This window comes from Phyllobates terribilis, unplaced genomic scaffold (assembly GCF_046119375.1).
Source record: "Phyllobates terribilis strain yellow unplaced genomic scaffold, ASM4611937v1 Scaffold_12__6_contigs__length_324123572, whole genome shotgun sequence".
Classification (NCBI taxonomy): domain Eukaryota; kingdom Metazoa; phylum Chordata; class Amphibia; order Anura; family Dendrobatidae; genus Phyllobates; species Phyllobates terribilis.
The window spans coordinates 178,229,776-178,251,417 of NW_027362772.1; the positions used below are offsets into that span (position 1 = coordinate 178,229,776).

The window sequence follows — 21,642 nt, forward strand, 5'->3', positions numbered from 1 at the left end:
CAGGATCAGTACAGGATAAGTAATGTAATGTATGTACACAGTGACTGCACCAGCAGAATAGTGAGTGCAGCTCTTGAGTTTAATACAGGATGTAACTCAGGATCAGTACAGGATAAGTAATGTAATGTATGTACACAGTGACTGCACCAACAGAATAGTGAGTGCAACTCTGGAGTATAATACAGGATGTAACTCAGGATCAGTACAGGATCAGTAATGTAATGTATGTACACAGTGACTGCACCAGCAGAATAGTGAGTGCAGCTCTGGAGTATAATACAGGATGTAACTCAGGATCAGTACAGGATAAGTAATGTAATGTATGTACACAGTGACTCCACCAGCAGAATAGTGAGTGCAGCTCTGGAGTATAATACAGGATGTTACTCAGGATCAGTACAGGATAAGTAATGTAATGTATGTACACAGTGACTCCACCAGCAGAATAGTGAGTGCAGCTCTGGAGTATAATACAGGATGTTACTCAGGATCAGTACAGGATAAGTAATGTAATGTATGCACACAGTGCCTGCACCAGCAGAATAGTGAGTGCAGCTCTGGAGTATAATTCAGGATGTAACTCAGGATCAGTAATGTAATGTATGTACACAGTGACTGCACCAGCAGAATAGTGAGTGCAGCTCTTGAGTTTAATACAGGATGTAACTCAGGATCAGTACAGGATAAGTAATGTAATGTATGTACACAGTGACTGCACCAACAGAATAGTGAGTGCAACTCTGGAGTATAATACAGGATGTAACTCAGGATCAGTACAGGATCAGTAATGTAATGTATGTACACAGTGACTGCACCAGCAGAATAGTGAGTGCAGCTCTGGAGTATAATACAGGATGTAACTCAGGATCAGTACAGGATAAGTAATGTAATGTATGTACACAGTGACTCCACCAGCAGAATAGTGAGTGCAGCTCTGGAGTATAATACAGGATGTTACTCAGGATCAGTACAGGATAAGTAATGTAATGTATGTACACAGTGACTCCACCAGCAGAATAGTGAGTGCAGCTCTGGAGTATAATACAGGATGTTACTCAGGATCAGTACAGGATAAGTAATGTAATGTATGCACACAGTGCCTGCACCAGCAGAATAGTGAGTGCAGCTCTGGAGTATAATTCAGGATGTAACTCAGGATCAGTACAGAATAAGTAATGTAATGTATGTACACAGTGACTGCACCATCAGAATAGGAAGTTCAGCTCATTAGTTTAATAAAGAAAAAGTAATGTAGTGTTTGTTCAAAGTTACTCAATGCTTTCTGTAGATTTATGCTACATATAGACTATAAAATAAGGAACATATGCTTCAACATATTTTAAACATAAACTTAAAATATGCCGTGCTTTTACAGTTGCGATGCTGAATGTTTTCTCTATGCTAATAATTTAAAATCAGTAACGACTGCACCTGTATAGTGGAACCCAATGGGCCATCTGTGTAGTGCTATAATCTACAGAGGATGGAATGCCGCCCAATCCACTGGAACTTTGCCAACTTTAAAGTAACCAGCTGCAATTGAACTGTGATGATAAAAACATATTCTGTTTGGAAAAGTTGTATCATGAGTGTTTCTGGAATACATAAGGAAAGGATGACTGTGAATGGTCATAGGACTGGAAGAAAGGGGACGGTGAGGAGCAAATTAGGATAGGCTAGTATCGATATTGAATGAAAAGGATAAGATGGTTATAAAGAAAATAAAAAAACATTTGGAAATTAAAAATATGCAAAAATTGCAAAAATTACTCTGTACAATGGGAAGTAATAAAACATAGACAAAGATACTGACTAGCGCTGGTGCGAATTGCCTCTCCGGACCCGGCCCATTGACCACATTAGTTATGTGAGGTTGCTACATGGGAGCCCTTAGTATTGCCTTTTACCTCCCAGCATCTGTCGCTCTTCTTTTGATTAGCTGGCCTGGTGCAAAGACACAGGTGCGTCATGTCACAACAATGATGATGAATCAAAAGATGAGGCAGAAATGGCGTCAAGTATGAGGTGACTCTTAAGGCTCCCGTACAACAGCCAAAGACTAATGACATGGCTGATAGACTGGATCTTGGTAGCAAGTCGCCTGAACCTTAATGCTGAAGATATTGTATATACAGCGCCTCATGAACTTTTTCACATTTTTTCAAGTTACACTCACAAACTTAAATGTATTTCATTGGGATAGTATATGATATAACATCACAAAGTAGCAAGTATTTGTGAAATGTTAAATGATACATGGTTTTCTAATTATTTTAAAAACATAAATCTGAAAATTGTGAGGTGCATTTGTATTCAGCCCCCTGTAGCCTGATACCCCTAAATAAAATCCTGAGTGACCAATTTCCTGCTGTGGGGATGCTTTTCTTCAGCAGGGGCAGGTATATTGGTCGGAGTTGAGGGATATAGCTAAATTCAGGGCAATCCTGGAGTAAATCCTGTTAGAGGCTGCAAAAAACTTGAGACTGAGGCAAAGGTTCACTTTCCAGCAGAACAACGACCCTAAACATACTGCCAGAGGTACAATGGATGGTTTAGATCAAAGCATATTAATGTGTGTGAACGGTCCAGTCACAGTCCAGACCTGGGGCTGAATACAAATGAACATCACAATTTTCAGATTCGTATTTTTAAAATATTTAGAAAACCATGTGCAATTTCCTTTACATTTCACAAATACTTGTTACTTTGTGTTGGCATATCACATAAAATCCAAATAAATAACATTTAAGTTTGTGGGTGTAACGTGAAAAAATTTGGCAAAGTTCACAGGCATGAATACTTTTTCAAAGCACTCTAACAGCAATTCCTGCACAATGGGTTGACACAAAGGAGAACTTGGTCATTCTGTAGGAAAGCTTATGGAAGCCAAATGTAAATATTCCCATCAGCATAATGAATCCATTTCCAGTCACCAATACAAAATGAGTTGTCCCAGATAAACCCCAAGTGCACTGACTTGTAAGATACATTATAATTGTATATTACTTACTTTCATTCATGCAGGATTTATACAAAATTTTGGCTTTTTTAAAGGCATCACGGTCATCTTGGTCAGAATCTTCCAGTAGACCTTAACAGCAAAAATACAAAGTATTGTTGGGGATTATGGAAACAAAGTTGCAGAGCAGACCTGGGCAAGGTGCGACCAACAGGTCAAACCCAGCCCTTTGGTTATCCCTGACCGCCCTGAGGATAAGCACAGCCTAGATTCTGTAATTTTCTGGCAGTGCTGGCGGGTGGTGCTGGCGATCTATAGAAGTGTGCAATTTATCAGCATAGATGCACAGTTATGCAGGTCAGGGGCACAAAGTACATTGCCATTCTGTCACTGCTATGATCTTTATTTACTGGCTGCCGTAGTGATGTCATGACTACAGCACACATGACCGCTGCTGCCATTCACTGAGCTGAGTGGCTCTGCCGATGTAGACAGCATGAACTGCTGAACTCAGTGATTGGCTGCAGAGGTGATGCACACTGTAGTCATGATGTCACTGCTGCAGCCACTAAACAGATACTAGAGCGGCAATGGAGAGGACGCACTGGACTCAGGGAGGGTAAGAAACATCTGATTTTAGGATTTTAGTGCAGATGATTAAAAGACAGAAACCTAGAACTGGAAAACACTAATGTTTCAGTCGGGGAGGGAAGGGAGGGGCATTTAAAGGGGTTGTCCAGTAATGGGTTTTCCATTAATATTTTTTTCTTTCCAATGGATTGTGCTGCATGAAAATAATAAATTAAGCACTTACTCACTTCCCCATTTCAATTATGCATTACCGGCTGCAACGGTGACATTATGACTACCACCAATAGTTCAGCCTCCACAACAGACCCAGTTTATCATATGGCCCCTTGAGTAAATTACATGACCACCCCTGTTGATGTCTGTCAGGCATTAGTACCATAGGTCAGCAGTTTCAGTAAATGTTGGTCTGACCTTTATTTGTAACATACAGCTATGGTCTTATTCACATGGCAGAGCCAGTATGGCACTACATATAGTGTCCCCATGGATCTAACCTACAGAACAAAAGTCACTTCATAGGCTTCCATGTGGTGCCCTTATATGCCACCATATTACTAAGGTAATCTAGAGCAATGCTTCTCTTATTGGCATACAATTTAATTAGAAGAACACACCTTTATAATACAAAACACTGTTGTAAAGGACAATGTGCCATTTTTCCAACCCGTAGATGCATGCATCCGATTTTCTTACCCTTCAATATAATCTCCATTTCATCCCGAAGAATATCGAAGATGCTATAGCGGGAGCTGGTCTCTGGTATTACATGCTTATTTAACCAACCACCACAGGCATATTGGTAGAAATCAGTGCAAGGTTCGATAGATGGGTCCATATTCTGGATAATTCTTGCAGCTTTAAAAAAAAAAATAGGAATACGTTTCATCGAAACCTATTCAGTTAATAAAGGCTTCCACCCTCAGGTGATTGTGTGGTAGAAAGAACAAGGAAGATCTATGTTGTGTCTCAACTTAATTCAATAACTTTGCATCATAACACAATTATCAAATGGTGAAAGTAATTAAAGAACTTTTCCATTTCATAATAAAAGGGTTAATTGTGAAATCTTTCGACATACCTGCGGTAACACATCCTGTCGTTGTGCAAACGGTCTCTGAATGAAAGAAGAAGCAAACATTTCAATTTACTTATCAAAAAAATCAAAGAAACTTGTAGACCAAAAATTCACGTGTGAAGAGTTGACCATTTAAGAAAAGCAACAACGTGGTTCCCGGCCCTATTACATCGAGCAGGTAGTAAAAAGAATAATAAGTTGTCTATAACAAAGAACACAAATGTCAGCAAACCTTTCAATGAAAGGATCAGATCTAAAGTAGAGCCTCGATGGTGTGTTCTGGTCCAGACTTCCTATGGGAAAACATCTTCTCTGGTCTGGAAGCTCAATGCTATATCACTTCAAACATTTCTCAACCAAAAGCTATGTTACTAAATGAGGAAAAAAAATTATATACTACATATACAGGTGCATCTCACTAAATTAGAATATCATCAAAAAAGTGAATTTATTTCAGTTCTTCAATACAAAAAGTGAAACTCATATATTATATAGAGTCATTACAAACAGAGTGATCTATTTCAAGTGTTTATTTCTGTTAATGTTGATGATTATGGATTACAGCCAATGAAAACACAAAAGTCATTATCTCAGTAAATTAGAATAATTAACAAAAAATACCTGCAAAGACTTCCTAAGCATTTTAAAAGGTTCCTTAGTCTGTTTCAGTAGGCTCCACAGTCATGGGGAAGACTGCTGACTTGACAGATGTCCAGAAGGCAGTCACTGACACACTCCACAAGGTCCCAGAGTTCCAATTTTCATTTGGAAATCAAGGTCCCAGAGTCTGGAGGAAGAGTGGAGAGGCCACAATCCAAGCTGCTTGAGGTCTAGTGCGAAGTTTCCACAATCAGTGATGGTTTGGGGAGCCATGTCATCTGCTGGTGTAGGTCCACTGTGTTTCATCAAGACCAAAGTCAGCGCAGCCGTCTACCAGGAAATTTTAGCGCACTTCATGCTTCCCTCTGCCGACAAGCTTTTTGGAGATGGAAATGTCATTCTCCAGCAGGACCTGGCCCCTGTCCACACTGCCAAAAGTACCAATACCTGGTGTAAAAACAACAGTATTGTTATGTTCTGCTACCAAAGCTAAGGAAAGAGAGGAGATCTGTCCCTACTATAAGACTCAGCTGAATCCCTACGATGTAACAGGGAACCTGATCCTGCGATCAGACCTGCTAAAGTCCTAATCTAGTCTGAACGGAGACCTATAGATGTGAGGAGGGAATCCCTACAAGTACTAAGGACTGGGAGGAATATGGGACACCTCCTAACAGAAATAGTAGCAGACAGACGAACAAACAAAATAGATAGAACATAGAGGTCCGTAGACCAAGCAAACTAACAGAGTTAGATACGGAGCACAGGCTAGCTAGAAAGTAGATATACAATGAAGTCCAGCAAAGCCAGAAGGGCGGAGCAGGATTAAATAGGCCAACAAGGTCATGTGACCAGCAAAGGAAAAAAAACCTAACAGCAAGGTTCTAACAGTACCCCCCCTTCTAAGAGGATCCTCCGGATCCCCTAGGACCAGGCTTATCAGGAAATCTCCTGTGAAACGCTCTGATAAGTCTGGACGCGGAAACATCATCTGACCTCACCCAAGAGTTATCCTCGGGTCCGAAACCTTTCCAGGCCACAAGATACTGCAAACTACCTCTATACCGTCTAGAGTCAAGGATGCGAGAAATTTCATATTCCCCGTCCTCCACCACCGGAGGAACAGAGGCAGAGGCGTCACCATCCGACACAACAGCTTTTTTTAACAGAGAGACATGAAAGACCGGATTAATTCTCCAGGAGGTAGGAACCTCCAACCTAACAGCAGATTGGTTGACAACCTGAAGCACCTTAAAGGGCCCAACAAACTTGGGACCCAATTTCTTAGAAGGAATCCTCAACCGCAGATTCCTAGAGGACAACCAAACCATGTCACCAACAGCGAACAAAACCTCCTGTCGTTTCCTATCAAAGTAGTCTTTAGATTTTCTGTTGGCCTCCTGAAGATTACCACGCACATCCGTCCAAACTCTTTCCAAATCACCGGAAAAATTCTCCTCCTCAGGCACGGCAGATCCCAACTTGGAGAACGACCCAAACGACGGATGTCTCCCAGAACAACAAAAAAAAGGCGAACAACCAGCAGAAGAAGATGTATGATTGTTCAGAGCAAATTCGGCAAGTGGCAGAAACTCAGACCACCCCTCTTGATTGTCTGCCACAAAACAACGCAAGAACTGCTCAACATCCTGGTTTTTCCTTTCTGTCTGGCCATTAGATTCAGGATGATATCCGGACGAAAACGACAAATGAATTCCCAACCTGTCACAAAAGGCACGCCAAAAACGAGCCACGAACTGAGGACCCCTATCAGAAACAATGTCAGTAGGAACGCCATGAAGTCTGACAATTTCCTTGACAAAGGCCTTAGCGAGAGTTTTAGCGCAGGGCAGTTTGACGAAGGGAACCAAGTGACACATCTTGCTAAAACGGTCCACGACCACCCAGATGACAGTAAAACCCTCAGAGGAGGGAAGGTCAGTTATAAAGTCCATAGCCAAATGTGTCCAAGGAGCACTGGAGACCTCCAAAGGACAAAGCAACCCCGCAGCAGGAGTATGTGAGGACTTAGATCTAGCACATATAGTACATTGGCGCACCCACTTAATGACTTCCTTCTGCCATCCAGGCCACCAAAAACTGCGACCCACCAGTCTCTTGGTCTCAGAGATTCCGGGATGACCTGCCAACCGAGATTCGTGACACTCAACAAACAAATCTCTCCTAAAGGTCCCAGGCACAAACAACCTCCCATGAGGAGTGTTAGATGGGGCATTCTCCTGAGCTTTAAGAATCTCATCTTCCAAAACGGAGTCTAAAGCAGCTATCACAACACCTTCTTGTAAAATGTTTTCCTCTTTCTCAGCACCGACTATGGGAGAAAAACTGCGAGACAAGGCATCCGCCTTAACATTCTTAGTACCAGGGATGTAAGTAACGGAGAAATTAAACCGCGAGAAAAACAGTGCCCACCTAGCCTGACGGGCATTCAGGCGCTTGGCAGCATCAAGATATATCAGATTTTTATGATCCGTAAGAACCTGAACGGGAAATTCCGCACCTTCCAAGAAGTGGCGCCAGTGTTCAAATGCGAGTTTAATAGCCAATAATTCCCGATTACCAATATCGTAATTCAGTTCAGTCTCCGAAAATTTTTTTGAAAAAAAGGCACAGGGATGTAATCCATCCCCGTTATCCTGAGACAATACTGCGCCAACCCCCACAGAGGAAGCATCAACCTCAACCAAAAACGGCCTAGTAACATCAGGCTGCATAAGGATGGGAGCAGAGGTGAACCTCTCCTTGAGATACACAAAAGCTTCAATGGCCTCAGAAGACCACTGAACCGCATCAGCACCTTTCCTGGTGAGATCAGTCAGAGGTTTGACAATACTAGAAAATTTTTTTATGAATTTTCTGTAGTAATTGGCGAAACCCAAAAACCTCTGTATCGATTTCAAACCAATAGGCCTAGGCCATTCCTGCACAGCCTGAACCTTAACCGGATCCATCTCAAAACCTTTGCTGGAGATAATGTAGCCCAAAAAACTAATTCTCTGTACAGCGAACTCACATTTCTCCAGCTTAGCAAAAAGCGAATTGTCCATTAATAACTGTAATACCTCACGCACGCTCCGCCAATGAGACTCCAGATCTGGCGAATAAATCAAAATGTCATCCAAATACACAACCACATTTTTACCGATCAAAGGTCTAAGGATGTCATTAATCAGATTCTGAAAAAATGCAGGAGCATTAGTAAGACCAAAAGGCATAACCAGATTCTCAAAATGACCCACAGGAGTGTTAAAAGCAGTCTTCCATTCATCACCCTCCTTCATGCGCAACAGATTGTATGCCCCCTTAAGGTCAATTTTAGAGAACCACTTGGCCCCCAATAACTGGTTAAACAGATCAGGAATCAATGGCAGTGGGTAAGGATTGCGTACAGTAATTTTGTTAATCTCACGAAAATCCAGACAAGGACGTAAACCGCCGTCCTTTTTTTTTACAAAAAAAAATCCAACCGCCACAGGAGACTTAGAGGGCCTAATGTGACCGGCGGCCAAACTTGTCTGTATGTATTCCTCCAAAGCCTTCCTCTCAGGAATGGTAAGGTTAAATAAACGACTTTTAGGAAGAGTCGCTCCAGGGACAAATTCAATAGAACAATCATAGTCTCTATGGGGAGGCAAAACCTGCGATTCCTTCTCAGAAAAAACTCTCCAAAAATCCTGAATAGGAACAGGCAATTCTCCCCTATCCAAAGCTGCAATACGCCCGTTACAACACTTGTCATAACATTTATGGCTCCAGGATTTAATTTCACTGGTAGACCAATCCAGTACAGGATTGTGAAATTTTAACCAGGGTAAACCCAATATTACTGGAGAAGGCAAGTTATTCAACACTACCAAATCCAATTTCTCATGGTGAACACCATTAATAGTGAGAGGAAATTCACTGACCTTGAGAGTAATATTCTTCAAAGGGGAGCCATCCACAGAAACCACAGCAATGGGGGATGATAAAGGTTCAGGTTTTAAATTGAGTTTTTCCACGAATCCCCCATCAATTACATTCAGTGTAGACCCGCAATCAACAAACACCCGAAATTCCATTAATTTTTCCTGAGCAATCGTGGAAGCAGCTAAAAATATACCCTTGGAATTTAAACAGGCAATACGGGCGTGACTGACCATTTTTTTTTCTTTCTTCATACGAAGCTCACAGCCTTTAATCAAATGACCAGATTTTCCGCAATAGAAACACAAGCCTTCTGAAAAACGACGGTCTTTTTCTTGAGAGCGAGGTGCCACCGATCCAATCTCCATCGGTTCACCACTGTTAGTACACACATTATCATAACCAGAAACTGACATAGCAGAGGATTTGCTCTCATTAACCCTAGCACGCAGTCTTCTATCCACCCGTATAGCTAATTGCATAGCCTGTTGCAAATCCTCAGGTGTAGGATAAGCAATTAGCAGGTCTTTAACCCTTTCACTGAGCCCAGCAAGAAATAGACTTTTCAGAACAGAATCGTTCCACCCTGTTTGAGTGGACCAACGACGAAAATGAGTACAATATTTTTCGACATTACCTGATCCTTGTTTTAAACGTCTCAACTCAGTCTCAGCTGATGCCACACGGTCAGGATCATCATATAATAGTCCTAAAGCAGAAAAAAAACTATCCACTGATCTGAAGCATGTATCACTAGGTTGCAAAGAAAAGGCCCACTCCTGAGGCTCTTTGCGCAAAAGTGACATTATGAACCCTACGCGCTGGGATTCATCCCCAGAGGACTTGGGTCTCAAACGAAAATACAATAAGCAAGCATTTTTAAATGAAAAAAATTCTCGATGTTCACCAAAAAATAAATCCGGCAAACATACCTTAGGCTCCAAGAAATATGCTCCAGGACAGTTACTCACGTGCTGACGGAGCTCGGCCACTTCCAGAGAGAGTCCCTGCAGGTGTTTAGCCAAATCCTGAACCGACACCATGATGGAACAAAAAAAAAAAAAAAAAATCTTTCCTTAGAGAATTTGCAGGCTGGACTTACTGTTATGTTCTGCTACCAAAGCTAAGGAAAGAGAGGAGATCTGTCCCTACTATAAGACTCAGCTGAATCCCTACGATGTAACAGGGAACCTGATCCTGCGATCAGACCTGCTAAAGTCCTAATCTAGTCTGAACGGAGACCTATAGATGTGAGGAGGGAATCCCTACAAGTACTAAGGACTGGGAGGAATATGGGACACCTCCTAACAGAAATAGTAGCAGACAGACGAACAAACAAAATAGATAGAACATAGAGGTCCGTAGACCAAGCAAACTAACAGAGTTAGATACAGAGCACAGGCTAGCTAGAAAGTAGATATACAATGAAGTCCAGCAAAGCCAGAAGGGCGGAGCAGGATTAAATAGGCCAACAAGGTCATGTGACCAGCAAAGGAAAAAAAACCTAACAGCAAGGTTCTAACAAGTATCACTGTGCTTGATTGGCCAGCAAACTCACCTGACCTTAACCCTATAGAGAATCTAAGGGGCATTGTCAAGAGGAAGATGAGAGACACCAGACACAACAATGCAGACGAGCTGAAGGCTGCTATCAAAACAACCTGGGCTTCCATAACACCTTAGCAGTGCCACAAGCTGATCACCTCCATGCCACGCCGCTTTAATGCAGTAATTGATGCAAAAGGAGCCCCGACCAAGTATTGAGTGCATTTACTGAACATACATTTCAGTAGGACAACATTTTGGATTTTAAAAGCATTTTTCAAGTTGTTGTTGTTATAAAGTATTCTAATTTACTGAGATAATGACTTTTGTGTTTTCATTGACTGTAAGCCATAATCATCAACATTAACAGAAATAAACACTTGAAATAGATCACTCTGTTTGTAATGACTCCATATAATATATGAGTTTCACTTTTTGTATTGAAGAACTGAAATAATTTAACTTTTTGATGATATTCTAATTTAGTGAGAGGCACCTGTAGACACCCTGATTCCAGTGATGTTTCACGTATTGAGCTATTTGCTGTAGTTTTTATAAAATCAGTTTTATCAGCAGATTATAACTAGAGGACTAGTAAATCTGCTGCCATATAGTCATCCATATTCATGAGATCTGCATAACAGTGCCCCCCAGAAATGATTTTTAGCTTTCTGCCTATGCACAGTGTACACAGAAAGCGGCCAATCGGTGGTGCGGGCGGGGTTAGAATTCAGAGAACTGGTAGTTCTGCAGCAGATAATGCAGTGATTTTATCAAAACGACAGCAATCAGCCCAGTAAGTGATGAATCGCTGGAATAAGGGTCTCTGAATCTATATCATGCTGCTCTCAGTTAGGGTAGCAAAATTCCCTTTAAAGCATAAAGCATATTGATTGATTTCCAGCTACAGACATTTCCTCTTAGTATATCTTTCATCAAAGTCAATAATAATTCTGAAGCCTGCAACAAAATTGAATGTTGACTGAATGAAAAGACCGACATTGGTGTAAAAGGCTCTACCGTCCTTAAATTCATCCATACCAGAGACCCTTGAGTGATTTAGTTGTAGAACTGCACACAAGGGCGCACATATCATAGAGATAGACAATGAGGCTGTTTCGGGGTGTAGAAGCCCAGTGCTGTTTGGTCTTATTCCATTTGCTACTGGGTATAAAAACTTGGGACAGTCCTCTCTCAAAAAGAACTGCATTGATAGTGATTGTGAATAATGGGGTGAGAAATTGCCCCAGTGGTCATGGAAAGGGGGTGTAAGGAGAAAAACAAATGAACTTCTGTCCTATAATGTGGCCCTTCTCTTCTATATAGTTCTCTGATGACACAGCACATAGTCAAATATGAACCAAAATCTGGGATGGGATGAACTATAAACTCCAAAAGAGTTTATAAACTCCCAACTCACCAAGAAAGATCCAGTACATGCATACCAAGCTCGAATGACTGTTCCCAGCCCTCCTCCCTCCACCCACATATACAATGTTATCAGCGTACCTCACGTCAGAGGTAGTCAAAAAGTTTTTCTTGAGATTCCAATAGCCTTGACTGGTTGTTTCTGAGACAACAACCTTGACGACTTTACTTCCCAGAGGACGTTTGTGATACAAGTTATCAACGTTCAGCCAAAACCACCAAGGGAAACATAATTTTCTCCATGCACATAATTAAATTGTATCTTCCAATTACACAATGGGTCATGTCAGATATTTAACGGGTTGTTTCATAAGCAGAAAAATAAAATAAATCAGCTTAACAAAGCACATTAAGGAGCAATGGGAATTTAATGTGACCTTCTGGTTCTACAGCATTTCTTTTCAGACATTAGAGATAAGCTTTATTCCAAAAACAATAGGAAAACATTTTAAGGGACAGTCCTGTTTGAAGTCAATTTCTTTTAGTTTTATAGAAAGACACCAGTGCAGTCCCGAAACGGATTTGCCTTTTGTACACTTATAGAAATGATAAAATCTGCTATCTCGGGCCACCACTGATTTCATAATCAAATTCTTGGTTACGTCAAATTCCTAATTTCTAGAGATCTCTAAAGATCATGCCCTTACTGTCGTGGCCAATTTCTATTTTTGAGCTTATAGTTTTTCCTCCCCTTTTTCCAAGAGCCATAACTTTTTATTTTTCAGTTCACAGAGCCATATTAGGGATTGTTTTTTGCAGGATGAGTTGTAGTTTTGAATGACGCAATTCATTTTATCATATAAATGGAAATGGGGGAAAAATTCCAAGTGAAAGAGCAAAAAAAAAACACAATTTTGAAATTTTGAGGTGGTTTTGTTTTTACAGCATTCATTATGTGATAAAAATAAGCAGGTAAACTGATTCTCCAGATCTGAACGAATATGACAATATGACAATTTTTTTCTGTCAATTTTGAGAAAAAGTTTGAAATTTGTACAGAAACAGTAAAAAGATTACGTTTTTAAGGCAAGGAAAAACTTTTTCATATTTTTTAAAACTTTTTCTTTACTACCTTAGGGGGTTAGATCGTGCAATCATTTGATCGTGTCTTCTATATATTTTAACACAGCTAGAGTGCCTACATTGCAGCCATGAGGACTTTCAGCAGCTTGCAGGCTGTCAAGACAACCCATTGGCAGCCCGCGACCGTATTCTGAAGGAGGTGTACCCCCGAAACCATACGCCTTAAGTAATACTGTCAGAAATTGTACACAGAAAGCTGCCAATCAGTGGTGTGGACAGGTTGAGCAGAGCTCAGCATTCAAAGAATTGGTAGATCCGCAGCAGATAAAACAGTGATTTTATTAAACAGGCATCAAGTAGCCCAGTAAGTGACACAGCTCTGGAATCAGGGTCTCTGCCCCTACATCAGGCTGCTCTCAGTTGAGGTAGCAAAAACCTGGTGACAGATTCCCTTTAAGGAATAACGCTATTTTTGGTTATTAAATTGCTTGTATCCTGCAAATATCAATTTTCTCTGAGCTAGTAGGTTGAGAATAGCTGCTGGGACGTATCTGTTACACTGGACAATGTGACATGAGAGATTCCTGCTCTTCTTGGTATATGTAACACATGTTCAGAGGTAAAAGCAGCATGGAGGACATTATGCAGCTGTACTGAGCAGTGTAGCTGTGAATCCAGCACAGGAGTGAAACAAACACTTACCAAAAAACTACAGCTATGTCTATGTGTGATGTTCTGCCTCTATCTCTCACTCAGCTCCTCCCTCCTCTCACTCACCTCTACAGAGATTTTAATAGACAGCCTTACCTGATCTCTCAATGAGCTGTCAGTCCTATGTAACTAGAACAGATTTCACCTACTGTACATCTTTGCATGAATGATGAATTCAGAAAGCAGTGAGAGGAGAATTAGATTATAAGTGGAGAAAGAAGCGGACAATGTTTATTATACTCACTAATACTACTGTCAAACTTTGACAAAGAGCAGCCAGAGGAACAAGCAGGATTCAGAAAAGGAAGATGAAGAAGAAATGTGATTGCTAACATTGGATGGATAATGGAAACTGCCAAAGAATACAACACGAAGATCTATTTTTGCGTCATCGACTATAGCAAAGCCTTCGACTGTGTTGATCACCAGAAACTTTGGAATATCATGAAAGATATGGGTGAGCCGAACCATCTGATCAGCCTCATTAGGAAGAACCTTTACATCGACCAAGAAGCAACAGTCTTAACGGAACACGGTGACACGGCATGGTTCAAAGTAGAACGAGGCGTCAGACAAGGCTGCATCCTGTCACCATTTCTCTTCAATTTATATGCAGAAACTATTTTCAGGAAAGCTAGACTTGCCATAAAAGAACAAGTATCAAAATTGATGGACAAATCATAAACAATCTTAAACAATGATAGCAACAAGAACATTTATTGAAGAAATATAATAAAATACATACTAAGATAAAATAAGGGAAAGGGGAACACAAAAAAAGGGGGTTACTGGGTAGGACAATGCTAGATATATAAGAAATACATAGTGTGTTAAGTTTCTATACATCAGATGAAGCAGTATATATACGATCAATGTATTGAGTAAGGTCCACAATAAAGTGCATAGTGCTATAGGTGGACCAAGATAATAGAGGGTGCTACATTATAAAAGAATCATCAATAGAAATAGAGACAAAAAGTGCATAGGTAATGGAGCATGTACTAACCCAGATAACCAGATCCGACGCGCGTTTCGCCAGGGGGAGGCTTTGACGAGGATGTGATGTCATACAAAGGGTGATTGATATTTATAAGGGGATCTGACCAATAGAGAAAATATGAGTATGATTAGAAAACCATGGCGCCATGTGTGTGATGCCGTGCACGGCTTCGCCGCTCTGAGCTGCGACTCCTAGGAGCGCAGAGCAGGCGGGGAAGTAAAGTGCCGGCGTGCGTGTCAGCGTGGAACGCAAACCGGAAGTGATGTAGTGAAAGTCATGTGACGGAAACCGGAAGTGCGTTCCACAGTGGAACGCAAGCCGGACAAAGAAGAAAAAATAGAGAAACGATGAATGTGAAGATGAAGGGAATACAAGGGGAGATAAAAAAAAGGGTGAAAGGTGTAAAGACGGAGAAATAGAAATGTGTGAAAGGTGTGATGTGAGTGCTAATGTGATGATAATGAAATGAAAGTGCATAGAATAAAAAAAAAAAAAAATAATAAAAAATATAAAAATATAGCTAGAAGTGAGAAATGGAAAAGTGAAAATAAGGCACAGAGAAATATAATATTGACACACGAAAATAGTACACCATATATAAAAACCATACACATCCATGGCAATGAGCAACTAATGCAACTGGAGTATAGTAGATACAGATATAGACATTGATTTATATAGAAATAATCGATACAAAAAAAATATATAATAAAAAATAAGGAGTAATAAATATGAAAGTACATAAATATATGACATATAAAAATAAGAAGGCAGACTATCATATAAATAGATGTTGGTGTAATATCCCATTGATATAATTCTAATGACATATAAGTCAATGTTCCAGGGATTTTTTGAAATATGATGATTGATTGAAGAGCTCATTTGATAACCCCAGGGGCACCACCAAGTAACGGGATATCGTCAGGCGAAAGAGCTAAAATAAATGAACAGGGTAAATAAAAGATGAATAAAAACACTGATAAGAATTCATGTAAACAAATGACTGTGAATGAGTCCTAACAGAAAAACACTCTCCATTCAAAGGAAGGAAATAAAGCTATTGGTTTCATTGAGGCCAGATGGGGCCAAGGTGTCTAAAATAGTAATCCACCTTGCCTCCCTCTGTGCCAATGTTTTCTTCCAATTGTCACCTCTGACACCGGGATAAATCCTATCTATTCCACTCACCTGAAGACCAGAGGAGTCGCAGTCATGGAATTGTTTGAAGTGGCGAGGTAGCGTTTTAAGATGATCCTGATTTTCAACCTCTCTGGCTGCTTTGATATCAAGGACGTGCTCCCTTGTGCGTCTACGGAGTTCCCTTGAGGTTAAACCGATGTACTTTTTTCCACAGGGACATTTTGCACAATATATGACTCCGGTAGTTGCACAAGTGATGATGTGGGTGATTTTGTATTCTTTTGTGTGGTCTGAATTAGAGAAAGTTTTTGTGGTTTCAATATTGGTACAGGCCACGCATGAGCCACAGGGGCGGCATCCCCACGGTGGGCCTCTTGATCCAAAAAGACCCCTATTGTCGGAGGGTTCCAGGTGGCTGTGGACCAGAAGATCTTTCAAATTTTTAGAGCGTCGGTATGTAATTGTCGGATTGGGTGGCAAATACCTATTAAGGGTCTGATCGATCTGTAATACTTTCCAATGTTTTTCAAAGCTTGCCACATTTCCTTATTTCTGGCGTTGTAGGTGGAAATGAATCGCACCATATCTTCCTTCATTTTAGTTTTCGTTTGATAAAGAAGATCCTTTCTTTTTGAGCATTTTGCTCGTCGATAGCCATTTTGGATAATTCTATCAGAATAACCCCTGTACTGAAATCTAATTTTGAGGTCTTAAACTTGATGTTCAAATTTGGAGTCATTTGAGCAGATGCGACGCATTCTAAGGAATTGTCCAATTGGAATGCTTTTAATAATATTCTTTGGGTGGGATGAATTTGCATGGAGCAATGTATTGGCAGCAGTAGATTTACGGAAGACATCTGTTTGAATGATGCCCTTCGAATCAATGTCCAGGATGACATCTAGATATTCAATTTTTTCTCTTCCAGTTTTAAAAGTAAGTTTTATGTTGCGATCATTTTCATTCAATAAGTTGATCAAAGATGTGACATCTTGAATGGATCCCTGCCAGAGGAAAAAGATGTCATCTATGTATCTACCCCAATATAGAATGTTGTTAATTAGGGGTAGAGGGTTGGACATAAAGATCTCCCACTCCCATAGGCCGAGAAAGAGGTTTGCATATGAGGGGGCACAGGCCGCCCCCATTGCAGTCCCTCGAAGCTGCAGGAAGAAGGAGTCTTGAAATATAAAAAAGTTGTGATTCAATACAAAGCGTAGCAGTTGTATAATTAATGTTTTCATATTGTCATCGTAGTTGGACATAGTGAGAAAAATATCTACTGCTTTAAGGCCATCCTCATGCTCAATTGACGTGTAGAGGGCTTCTACGTCGCAAGTGACCATAAGCACTTCCTTATCTACCTGTATGCCATCTACTTTTTTTAGAAAATCTGTTGTGTCTTGGATAAAGGAGGGAAGTGTTTGGACTAGCGGGCGTAACAAGTGATCTATAAATTTGCACACTGGTTCACAGAAATTATCCAAACCTGACACTATCGGCCTACCTGGAGGATTAGTCACGTCCTTGTGAATTTTAGGGATCAAGTATAGTGTGGCAATGCGGGGGTCTTTGTTAAATAAACAGTCACATTCTTTCTTTGTAAGTATTCCTCGGGTCTCTGCTTCATTCAAAATAGTTTTCAGTTCTACCTGGTATTTGGATAAGGGATTAAATGTAAGTTTCTTATATGTCTTTCCATCTCCCAGTTGTTTTCTAGCTTCCCTGATATACATAGAAGTTGGCCATAAGACTACATTGCCACCCTTGTCTGAAGGTTTTATAACTATATCTTGTAATTGTTTGAGCTCCTTAATAGCTTGTCTCTCTCCTCGAGTACAATTGTCGTAAGGTGGAGATGCCATAATGTTTTTGAATTCATCATCCACCAAACGAACAAAAAGGTCAATGTTAGGATATATAGACAAGGGTGGGAAGCGCTGGGATTTGGGGATGATTGATGTGGGTAACTTACTTGTTGGATTCTGTTCCTGTTCATCCAAAAGACTTTGAAGGGTATTCACTGCCTCCTGTTCCTCTAGAGTAGGGAATAAATCTGTGTCAGCAGATCTATGAAACATTTTTTTGAAAGTGAGTTTTCGAGCAAATAAGTGAAGATCTTTTAATGCAGTAAAATAATCAAAACCTGTTGTTGGTGAGAATGATAGACCCTTGCAGAGAACATCATTCTGTGGTTGAGTGAGTATGTGCTGAGACAAATTAATTACCTTCATTGAGGAGGAGGCAGTGTGTAGATCATCTTGGATAGGATCCCTTGATTTGTTGTTCTTGAGACCATAGTTTTTTTGTCCTAGCCTTGTATTGTAATTAGTTGTGGAAGTGGATGGTCCTGCCAGTTCACTATCTGTGGATACTGAAGATGATGTCGATGTTTTTCGGTCACCCCGAGATGACTGAGGGAATTTCCATTTATAAATTTTATTGTTTTCTTTATCTTGACAGTCTCGTTGGTATTTTGATGTTTTAGTAATCTTAATTTGTTTCTCCCATAGGGCAAAAGATTCCTCCATGTCACTATAGAATTTGTCCCATTCATCTTTTAAGATGAGGGATTTGAGTTTCTCCTGTAATTGATTGATCTCCTGGTCAGTTTCAATTATTGTGGCGCTATTTTTCTTAATAATAAGATCAAGGAAATTGTTTGAGCAAGTATTACATATGTCTTCCCACTGGGAAGAAAAATTTGGATCATCTTTACCATAAGAGGGAAAAACTTGCACTCTGAGACCACGTGGAATAAGTTTCTCCTCCAAGTATTGCTCCAATGTGAATTTGTTCCACCATACCTTAAGGCGGCGGTGATATAAAAGTTTTAGAGAGTGTTTTAAATTATGTGAGGTTTTAGAGTCATTCGATACATTATGTGTGCCTTTCCCTTTAAAAACTGATAATGCTTGGCTGTGCCAAGCTGCTTCCTTAGCAAGAAAGTCCATAATAGGACAGAAAAAGACCTCTGTAAAAAATACAGGAATAGACAAATATCAGGACTAAATATAAATATATTGAAGCGCGAATGTGTCTATGTTAAAGCAGACCTATATATATGACACATCAGCTATGTTGTTAAAAAATAACATTTATTGAAGAAATATAATAAAATACATACTAAGATAAAATAATAACATTGACCTTTTTGTTCGTTTGGTGGATGATGAATTCAAAAACATTATGGCATCTCCACCTTACGACAATTGTACTCGAGGAGAGAGACAAGCTATTAAGGAGCTCAAACAATTACAAGATATAGTTATAAAACCTTCAGACAAGGGTGGCAATGTAGTCTTATGGCCAACTTCTATGTATATCAGGGAAGCTAGAAAACAACTGGGAGATGGAAAGACATATAAGAAACTTACATTTAATCCCTTATCCAAATACCAGGTAGAACTGAAAACTATTTTGAATGAAGCAGAGACCCGAGGAATACTTACAAAGAAAGAATGTGACTGTTTATTTAACAAAGACCCCCGTATTGCCACACTATACTTGATCCCTAAAATTCACAAGGACGTGACTAATCCTCCAGGTAGGCCGATAGTGTCAGGTTTGGATAATTTCTGTGAACCAGTGTGCAAATTTATAGATCATTTGTTACGCCCGCTAGTCCAAACACTTCCCTCCTTTATCCAAGACACAACAGATTTTCTAAAAAAAGTAGATGGCATACAGGTAGATAAGGAAGTGCTTATGGTCACTTGCGACGTAGAAGCCCTCTACACGTCAATTGAGCATGAGGATGGCCTTAAAGCAGTAGATATTTTTCTCACTATGTCCAACTACGATGACAATATGAAAACATTAATTATACAACTGCTACGCTTTGTATTGAATCACAACTTTTTTATATTTCAAGACTCCTTCTTCCTGCAGCTTCGAGGGACTGCAATGGGGGCGGCCTGTGCCCCCTCATATGCAAACCTCTTTCTGGGCCTATGGGAGAGGGAGATCTTTATGTCCAACCCTCTACCCCTAATTAACAACATTCTATATTGGGGTAGATACATAGATGACATCTTTTTCCTCTGGCAGGGATCCATTCAAGATGTCACATCTTTGATCAACTTATTGAATGAAAATGATCGCAACATAAAACTTACTTTTAAAACTGGAAGAGAAAAAATTGAATATCTAGATGTCATCCTGGACATTGATTCGAAGGGCATCATTCAAACAGATGTCTTCCGTAAATCTACTGCTGCCAATACATTGCTCCATGCAAATTCATCCCACCCAAAGAATATTATTAAAAGCATTCCAATTGGACAATTCCTTAGAATGCGTCGCATCTGCTCAAATGACTCCAAATTTGAACATCAAGCTTTAGACCTCAAAATCAGATTTCAGTACAGGGGTTATTCTGATAGAATTATCCAAAATGGCTATCGACGAGCAAAATGCTCAAAAAGAAAGGATCTTCTTTATCAAACGAAAACTAAAATGAAGGAAGATATGGTGCGATTCATTTCCACCTACAACGCCAGAAATAAGGAAATGTGGCAAGCTTTGAAAAAACATTGGAAAGTATTACAGATCGATCAGACCCTTAATAGGTATTTGCCACCCAATCCCACAATTACATACCGACGCTCTAAAAATTTGAAAGATCTTCTGGTCCACAGCCACCTGGAACCCTCCGACAATAGGGGTCTTTTTGGATCAAGAGGCCCACCGTGGGGATGCCGCCCCTGTGGCTCATGCGTGGCCTGTGCCAATATTGAAACCACAAAAACTTTCTCTAATTCAGACCACACAAAAGAATACAAAATCACCCACAGCATCACTTGTACAACTACCGGAGTCATATATTGTGCAAAATGTCCCTGTGGAAAAAAGTACATCGGTTTAACCTCAAGGGAACTCCGTAGACGCACAAGGGAGCACGTCCTTGATATCAATGCAGCCAGAGAGGTTGAAAATCAGGATCATCTTAAAACGCTACCTCGCCACTTCAAACAATTCCATGACTGCGACTCCTCTGGTCTTCAGGTGAGTGGAATAGATAGGATTTATCCCGGTGTCAGAGGTGGCAATTGGAAGAAAACATTGGCACAGAGGGAGGCAAGGTGGATTACTATTTTAGACACCTTGGCCCCATCTGGCCTCAATGAAACCAATAGCTTTATTTCCTTCCTTTGAATGGAGAGTGTTTTTCTGTTAGGACTCATTCACAGTCATTTGTTTACATGAATTCTTATCAGTGTTTTTATTCATCTTTTATTTACCCTGTTCATTTATTTTAGCTCTTTCGCCTGACGATATCCCGTTACTTGGTGGTGCCCCTGGGGTTATCAAATGAGCTCTTCAATCAATCATCATATTTCAAAAAATCCCTGGAACATTGACTTATATGTCATTAGAATTATATCAATGGGATATTACACCAACATCTATTTATATGATAGTCTGCCTTCTTATTTTTATATGTCATATATTTATGTACTTTCATATTTATTACTCCTTGTTTATTATTATAAATTTTTTTTGTATCGATTATTTCTATATAAATCAATGTCTATATCTGTATCTACTATACTCCAGTTGCATTAGTTGCTCATTGCCATGGATGTGTATGGTTTTTATATATGGTGTACTATTTTCGTGTGTCAATATTATATTTCT

General features: G+C 40.0%; 1 protein-coding gene across 4 annotated transcripts in view; it reads right to left on the reverse strand.

The window, feature by feature from the left end:
* MMEL1 (membrane metalloendopeptidase like 1) overlaps positions 1-21,642 on the reverse strand; it is a 668,752-nt gene that overhangs the window by 214,734 nt on the left and 432,376 nt on the right. For 3 of the 4 annotated variants that reach the window (XM_073656486.1, XM_073656484.1, XM_073656487.1), the window contains 3 exons: positions 4,629-4,664; positions 4,244-4,405; positions 3,011-3,091 (listed from right to left, as the gene is read on the reverse strand). In XM_073656486.1, coding sequence (XP_073512587.1) covers positions 3,011-3,091; positions 4,244-4,405; positions 4,629-4,664 — 279 coding nt within the window. The remainder of the gene's footprint in view (positions 1-3,010; positions 3,092-4,243; positions 4,406-4,628; positions 4,665-21,642) is intronic. The other variant, XM_073656485.1, reaches the window with a different exon arrangement.